At 46.9% G+C, this 8087-nt stretch overlaps 1 protein-coding gene across 1 annotated transcript in view; it reads right to left on the bottom strand.

The window, feature by feature from the left end:
* Positions 1-1482: 1482 nt before the first annotated feature.
* BLM (BLM RecQ like helicase) overlaps positions 1483-8087 on the bottom strand; it is a 66665-nt gene continuing 60060 nt past the window's right edge. The window contains exons 20-21 of the mRNA XM_056124532.1: positions 5863-6064; positions 1483-1997 (exon numbers count right to left, since the gene is read on the bottom strand). Coding sequence (XP_055980507.1) covers positions 1829-1997; positions 5863-6064 — 371 coding nt within the window. The 3' untranslated portion in view covers positions 1483-1828. The remainder of the gene's footprint in view (positions 1998-5862; positions 6065-8087) is intronic.

The raw sequence follows: 8087 nt of genomic DNA, 5'->3' as shown, positions 1-8087 counted from the left end.
TCTATCAAGCAGTCTGCTTTGGTCTCGCCTTTGCTTTTCAGAGTTGGACTGTCCTGGCTTTGCCAGTCCGAGATCTCAGGGGCTCAGATTCCTGGTGGGCAGCCAGTAGATTAAATCTGAGCAGCCTTGACCATGGGCGACTGTCCTGTTTACTCTCCTCACTCCAGAAGACCCTTCAGGTCATGAGTCCAGCCTCGCTCAGCTCCGCAGTCCAAGGCTGTCTCTTGTCTGGCGGGTCTGTCAGATTTGGAAGGTAAAGCCCTAGTGGCAGATGGGCTGACATGGGTGTGCACCACGCCTTAGAGTAGGTGCTAAGCCCCCCTGCCAAGGTTACCAGAAGCTGGGGGCCATTTTTAAAAATGAGGCATAGAAGCTCCAAAAAGGTGTGAAGATTTCACCCTAAGGGTTAGAGAGTCAATTTAGTGGGCTGACACATGTGCAGCATTCAGGCTCTAGGAAGAGGGGGCCTGCACATGATGATGCTTGGGCACCCAATAGGTGCTGGGGATTAAAAGACTCTTGCATGCAAAGCATGTGCCCTAGCCCTCTCAGGTATTTTCTTTTAAAAATAAGGGCCGGCTGGGGAACTTGCCTTGCACATAGCTGACCTGGGTTTAATCTCTGAGCATTGCTGGCTGTGCCCCCTCCAAAGGCTGGTCCTGGTAAAGCAAGGAGTTATAGCACTTGGGGGCCAGCAAGGCTACTCATCACAGTGCCTGGGTGGGGTGGTGGCATGCAGAACCGGGAATGAAACCCAGGGCCTGACATACACTGGGCACGTGCTCTGCACTTAAGCCTTCTCCACAGTCCAGGCTCTGCATCATTTACATATTCTCGCACTGACCCTAGAATTGAGGCATTTTCAAATGTCAAACACTTATTTGATGGCCACAGAATGGCATCACATTGCTTTAATTTACGTCTCTAGGGAGATAGAACATTTTTCACTTACTATGGGCCATTTGTATTTTTAATTCTGAGAAGAGCTGATTCACATTCATTGTTCACTTCTGCTGATTTTTCACCTTCTCAATAATTTAAAGGGTCTCTTCTGGGCTGGAGCGATAGCACAGCAGGTAAGGCGTTTGCCTTGCAAGAGGCCAACATGGCTGACCCGAGTTCGATTCCTCCACCCCTCTTGGAGAGCCCGGTAAGTTACCGAGAGTATCTCGCCCGCACGACGAAGCCTGGCAAGCCCCCCGTGACGTATTCGATATGCCAAACACAGTAACAATTGTCACAATGGAGACGTTACTGGGCCGCTCGAGCAAATTGATGAACAAAGGGAGGACAGTGACAGTGATATATTAAGTACCCAAAAACATTCCTCTTGTAATTTAGATACAAAATTGTAGTACTTCTGTTTGTGGCTGATGAAATAAAATTACAAAAAAAATAAATAAAGGGTCTCTTCTATATTATACATATCAATCCTTTGTCATATTTTTTTTTCCAACTCCTTTGTCACTTGCCTTAATTTTATTTCCACGGTTTTCTCCAAAGTATTTTACGTTTTGTGTCCTAACACACCTTCTTCGGCTTCTGTTTCACATTGTACTGAGAATTTTACTGAGATGATTCAGCTGCTGCCTCAGACATTCTGAGAAAAAAAAAACGGCCACAAGGTTTGCAGTGGCAGCAAATCAGGCTTATTCAAAAGAAAACATTTATTTTAAAAATAAGAACTGTCACCCTAAGCATTTATTTAAATATTAATAGATACGGGTAAAAATTACAAATCGCAAAACAAAACGAACAGCTTTATATTCACAGATGGTCAGATGCTGACAAACAAGAAAGAACATCCGTGTACATTGAGATCTGGTTGTTATGAAAATGCATACGAAGGTTTAAGAAATGGTCTATTTATGGGCTTTGGTGGAGCCATAATCCCCAATTTCCTATTGGCTCCCAATGCCGCCTGAAAAGCTGAAGGGGATCCAGAACTGTTGGTGGATCTAGTTCTTGACGATGGCTTTCTGCATGTGGTAGAACTCCTGAAACGTGACAAAGGAAAATAAATGTCAAATGAAATCAAAAGTTAGTCATCTTTTTTCTCATAACTTGAAGAGAGCTACAGTCCACTGTGTTCTGTGTGGTTTTGTGTACTTCCTACCTAGAATTCTTTTTTCAGTCAGCAAAATTTCCTTTATAATTCAAGAAACACAGGATTGCAATGCGACCTTTTTTTGGATGAAAGAGCCTGACAGTGCTCAGAGCTCACAGTCCTGGTGGTACTCAGAGTGACATAAATTGTGCTGGGGATGAAACCCCAGTGGGCGGTATGCAAGGCCAGCACCTGAACCCCAGGACTGCTACCTTTCACACAAATTTGTGCTAAATTTGTCTGCCGAAAATATCAAAGATTGTTTCTTAATTTTGACCTTTGAGATTAGCCAAGTCCTCTAGACCAGTATTTCTCAACTGGGTGTCATATTGTGGGCCTCCAGGATATTTCAAGGGGGCCACAGCAAAAACTGAGGGAGCCAACCAGTAGAATGGGTGTTGTGTGTGTGTGTGTGGGGGGGGGCAGCACAGGAAGAACACAAGGTTGGAAGGTGGCCCTAGCTGGAAAAAGATTGAGAAACACTGTTCTAGACAATGTCTATATTCCTGTCTGTCCTGACCGAACCAAGGAAGTGAGAATGACCCTGTGTTGAGGCTCAAATTCCTAGATCAGACACCTGGAATTACTGTTCTTGTATCATTCGGGGAAAGGTGGCTTTGTGGTGAGTGGAGATGGGGCTGAGTGGAGCAGAGCAGAGCAGAGCAGGGACTTATCCTGGCTTCTTGCCTCCCTTGAAAACCAGTGGGCAGGGGGAGCAGGATATGAGCTACTGTGGTGACTCAGCACTCATCCAGGGGTGGAACCCCGGCACCACACGGCCCCCTGAGCATCAACAGGCTCGCCAACACTGCATCCTTGGTCCCAGAACTTAACTGCTAGAAACGGTCACCAGGTTCCCTGAGCACCGCTAGAGTGGGTTCCTCTCACCCCCGGCCTCATAAAACTAAACTAGGGATAAGGGGTCGGAGATGTGGCTCAATGAGATGATGCATGCTTTGCATGCAGAAGGTCCAGTTTCATTTTCTGGCCCTGTAGGGTCCCATGACACCGCTCCCCGCACTGGGTGTGACTCCAAACAAAAACCACAGGAAAAACAAACAAAACTTCCACAAAGAACCTTCTACTTCACTTCTCCAATGCCCCTCCTCTCCCCCCAACAATAAGAACAAGACAAGAAAAGGAAACCAGGAGGCTCCGGGTGAAGGCAGGCGGTGCTCCCCCTGCACCTGAGTCAGGCTGAACTCATCTCTGGGGGAGGGTGCGGGGTTAGGGTCCCTTCCACAACATTCTGGTGAGATACAGCTAAAAGCGGTTCTCCCATATTTTGACACACTTGCTTGAGGGCAGTTTTACTGCAGAACAGGCAAAGATCTGCCAGAGCAAAGAGAAGCCACCTCTAGTTTCCCTGGTGCTGGGCTTCCTGTGGAGAAACTAAGCCGCGAGCAAAAACCTGCTGTTTCTGTTGATTTACAGAAAGAATCTGCCAACAGCCTCCATTTCACCTGGCCATTCACTTCACTCCCACTTTTGGAGCTGAACACAACCAGTTCATTGTGTGATTCTGCAGATGTAAAACATAGGTAGGTGTGGGGAGTAAGGCCTCTGGCAAAGAACCAAAGGTACTGTCACTGTGCAGGCCTCAACCAAGTGAGCAGGCTGGGGACCGTGGGAAGGATTTTCCCGAGTATTTCTGAGAGAAACTGAATGAAAAGCAGATACAGAAAGGCCGCAACAAGGAGAAAAACACAATCACAATATACTGGTTTTGGCAGCCTATAGGAATTAGAAAAATATTCTATCACAAACACTTGACTAATTAAGAAGCATCAGGGGACAGAGAGATAGAAGGGGTGGGGGGAAGCACATGCCTAGCAAGCAGCTGATCCAGTTTCAATACCCGAGCACCTAGCACTGTGGGTGTAGCCCCAATCTCCACTGACCCCCTACCAAAAAAGAAAGCATCTTCCTAGCACAAGGTGCTAATGTATGCTTTGCATGGGAGAGGCCCAGATTTAATCTCTGGCCTGGTTTCTTGAGCACCATCAGGAATGATCTCTGAGAACAGAGCCAGGATGCATTACTGGATGAGAAGGACAGGGACAGGGACAGGCAGAGGAAAATAGAGAGGAGAGAAAGGAGAGTGAGGAAAGGGGGAGGAAAGAGATAGAGAAAGAGAGAGAAAGAGAGAGAGAATGAACAAATTAGCACTGGCTTAGTAGTTTAAATGTGAGCTTTACTACTTATTAGATTAGATCAGCAGTGACAGAACAGTCAATCTTATAAATAAAAGTTGTGAAAAGAGTAAAAGAGTCAATGGCAATAGGCACTAAAATATGGTTTACTTTGTTCTAACAAGTATAAATGCGGAGACAATAATTAAGCAATTTCCACAGACATGCACAGGAATGAAAAAAGTCTGGGATGCTGAGGGTGGGCGAGTGCCTAGTTCCACCTGTGGGCTGGGCTGGGCCCAGCTTTGCAGTCATCTCCAGGCCAGGCGACAATGTCTTCATAAACCAAGGGGGTCGACCAGATGCCTTTTAAGGTCGTTCTCTGCTCTGAACAGCTAAGGAAATGAGTGTTTCTCAAAGCAGAGGAATAAAGAGAACATAAGAAAATGTCCCCACAGGAGAACATCTGCTGGTCACTTGCGCACTAAAAACCACAAAATTAAACTAACATTTACTAATGGCTTTAATTTCTGTACCCTGGCAGAAGGACTGATTAGCACATGCAAGATGTTTGTTTATGGACTTAACAAGAAAATGACAATTTAGTAACATTTGCCTTTGCTTTCTCTTCCCCCACTCAATTTTTGTTTTTATTATCCAGGGGAGAAGAGGTAGAAAGCTACAAAAAAACAAAGTCACCTGCAAAAGCTCATGGAGGGCCCTCTTCCATTTGTCTGTATTCCTGTGACAACCTGTAGTTATTTGGGGCCATGCCTCCTAGAGAACAGGGTGGTCCCTATCCTGATAGGTCTGTCCTACCAGGTATAGGCCACCGCTGTCCACATGGCAGGTGAAAGAAATGTCCAGGCACAGGGTACTTCTCAGGGAACAAGGAGGCTGCCCAACTCAGCACCAGACCTGGTAGAGTCTGGGCTCCGCTTGATATGGCACGGACCACATGGGGACAAGGCATGACCAACAGTGACCTTTCACTTGTGACCTCTTTGCTGCTGCCTGCACAGCAGAGAAGGCTGCGGTTTGGGCTCTCCCTGGTAGCAGAGAGGCAGAGAGGATGGAGAGTCCAAAGGTGGAGCTGGTGGATCCTGCAGCTAGGAAAGCTGGGTGGTAAGCACCAAAAGAACCATAAAGGTGATGAATAGAGCCCTGTGTTTATTAAGCTAGTATCTAACTGGCAGAATTTTAGGAGGCAAAATCTGGCAAAAAGAGCAACTACAAAGATTTCCCCCCCACCATGAAAAAAAAGTCAGAAATGATTTTGCAAACTAGGAAACTTTAGTGATATCAACTTACGAGTAGAATTTAAAAGTTAGAAACAGGACCCAGAGAGCTACTTCAACGGGAGGAGGCCCAGGTTTGATCCCTGACACCAAATGGTTCCCCAAGCACTGCCAGGAGCAACTCTGGAAAACGAGGGGGAGTAGCTTCTGAGCACACTGGATGTGGCCCCCAAACAAAATGGACATAAGGGGACTCGTTCTGGATCAAACCTTGAATGCGACTCCTTTGATGGGGGAGGCAAAATTTAATTGTAGTTCAATTTAATAAGAATGAAATCCAAAGAGTGTGCAACTGCTTTGCCCCCTGGCCCCAGAATATACATACCCTTTTGTTCTGGAACCACTGAAACCACTTCTCCTCCTCTTAGACCTCTGGAAGGCTGGCATCCTTTTCCTTTTCCTTTCATTTTTCCCTTTATTTGCAAAGTAGTGAGAGGATATGGGTGCTTCCTCATCAGACTCTTCAGGGGATTTCTGTCCAGGGCCCCTGCTGTAGGAAGGGTTCATCTCTGCAGAAGTGTCCTCAGCTACAAAGGACAATGCAGACATAAGCAGGCGAGGCCACGCTGCTAAGTGCAATGACAGTCTAGAAGGGACATACAATACATACCTGGAGGTCTTCCTATTCCTTATGATATGGACTCAGTGGATATAAAACATATCTTCATTTCATTAAGCCCCAAAAGCAATTTATTTTCAAAGAAAGAAGGTCAGAATTCATTATGACATGCTAACTTAACTAGAGATGTCAAGGTTAATTCATACTCTGTACTACTTTCGAAGTTCCTGTTATTGTTAGGGTAATCAATTTGAGTTGAAAAGCACAGCATGCCTTTTTTTTTTTTTTTGCTTTTTGGGTCACACCCGGCGATGCACAGGGGTTACTCCTGGCTCTGCACTCAGGAGTTACCCCTGGCAGTGCTCAGGGGACCATATGGGATGCTGGGAATCGAATCCGGGTTGGCCGCGTGCAAGGCAAACGCCCTACCCGCTGTGCTATCGCCCCAGCCCTGAAAAGCATAGCATGCTGCATGAAACATTTACCAATTTACACATGCCAAATTTGAGCCCAATGTAAGAAAAATAAAACTATCTTGTTCTTCACTTCAGCTCAGGGCAACTATTGGAGACCAGTGTTTCCAACCAGGGGAGATGCTGACCCTGCTAGACCCCCAGGATATTCCAAGGGGGTCCTAGGTGAAGACTTCGTGAATGGCCCTGGTGTGAGAGTAGGGGGCTAACTCGTAGGACAGGGTGCACAGGAAGTACAGTGTTGGAAGAGCACAGGCAGAAGGGCGAGGAGCACTATTGTAGACCGTATTTTTAACTCTTTCAAGATATAGCTCACTGCTCTGCATACTATTTGTGAACATTCCTCGCACGATACAAGAAATGGGTCTGTATAAAAGCCGACACTTGCAGAGAAGATGGTGATTTTCACAGCTATTTGTACCCCAAGATACCACAAATGCAGGACAGCTCTCTGTAGGTCGGCAGCGGTCCCAACTCCATTTTCTGAAAAAATCTTTCCTTGGAGTCTGGTGCCCTTCGTGCAACCCTGCTGCCTGATAAGCCGAAGGTGCCATGCTCGCTCCTTAACCGCTCAGCACTGCACTGTCCACAAGGCAGCGGCTTCAGGTGCTGACCCCCTTAGAGGGAAGACTCCAGAGACGTGAAAAGCTCTCACCCATTTTCACCCAGCAGTGCATGCTGTGGCCTCAAATTAGACCACACAGGCAACGGTACAGTTTGTCCCTCACTGTCCCAGGGCTGTTTCCCCAGCGGCTGGTCCTGAGCGGGCAAAATCCTCTTCTGACAAGTTATATACAAAGTAAGTGTTCAGTTCTTACCAAGAGATTGTTAGTGTATTCAAAACAAGGTTTTGGATAGAATCATGACAAACTGAGGGCTTTATTAAATCCTGCTTTTCAGCATTTTGTTAATGGATGGAAAATGACTGTGCAGAGTGAGCGCCTAAAACATGTGCTCACGCATTTCTCATCCTGCTCCTTCCATTCGCCTGCACAAGACACCCCCACCCAGGCTGGCAGGAAACGGCTAGCTCTCGGGCGCGGCCACGGGATTGCCTGCTGCACGACGGCGCCGGAGGGCAGGCGACCTTCGCACGTGTCCTGTCTCCTCCAGCACAGTCTTTCCTTGTTTGCCGCTTCCCGTAGTAGGAGCTTCGGCCAGCTCAGTGATGAGGCACCTAATTAGGTGCGAGGTGACGGGCCTAAAGCCGCCACTGGGAACGTCTGCTAATGATGCACTAACTCTGGGCAGATTCTTCCGACAGCCAATAACAATAAGACTATCTAGCATTCCGATTACATGCTCGTTTTTCCAAAACATTTCAACTCCACTCTTTAAATTTTATCTTTAGACATGCTTGTTAGATATCATGTTCACTCCTCAGATAAGGAAACTGAAGCAAACAGAAGTCATGTGGCCTGCCAAGGATCACACCGAGAGCTGGTGACTGATGTGGGCTCCACCCGGGGTGCCTGAATCCTTCAGCGCTCCACAGAGAGCAGGTTCGGGGAACGGCAA

Source organism: Sorex fumeus, unplaced genomic scaffold (assembly GCF_029834395.1).
Source record: "Sorex fumeus unplaced genomic scaffold, SorFum_2.1 ptg000051l, whole genome shotgun sequence".
NCBI classification, from domain to species: domain Eukaryota; kingdom Metazoa; phylum Chordata; class Mammalia; order Eulipotyphla; family Soricidae; genus Sorex; species Sorex fumeus.
Note: the sequence above shows the minus strand (reverse complement) of the source record. Positions and strands in the feature narration are given on the sequence as shown.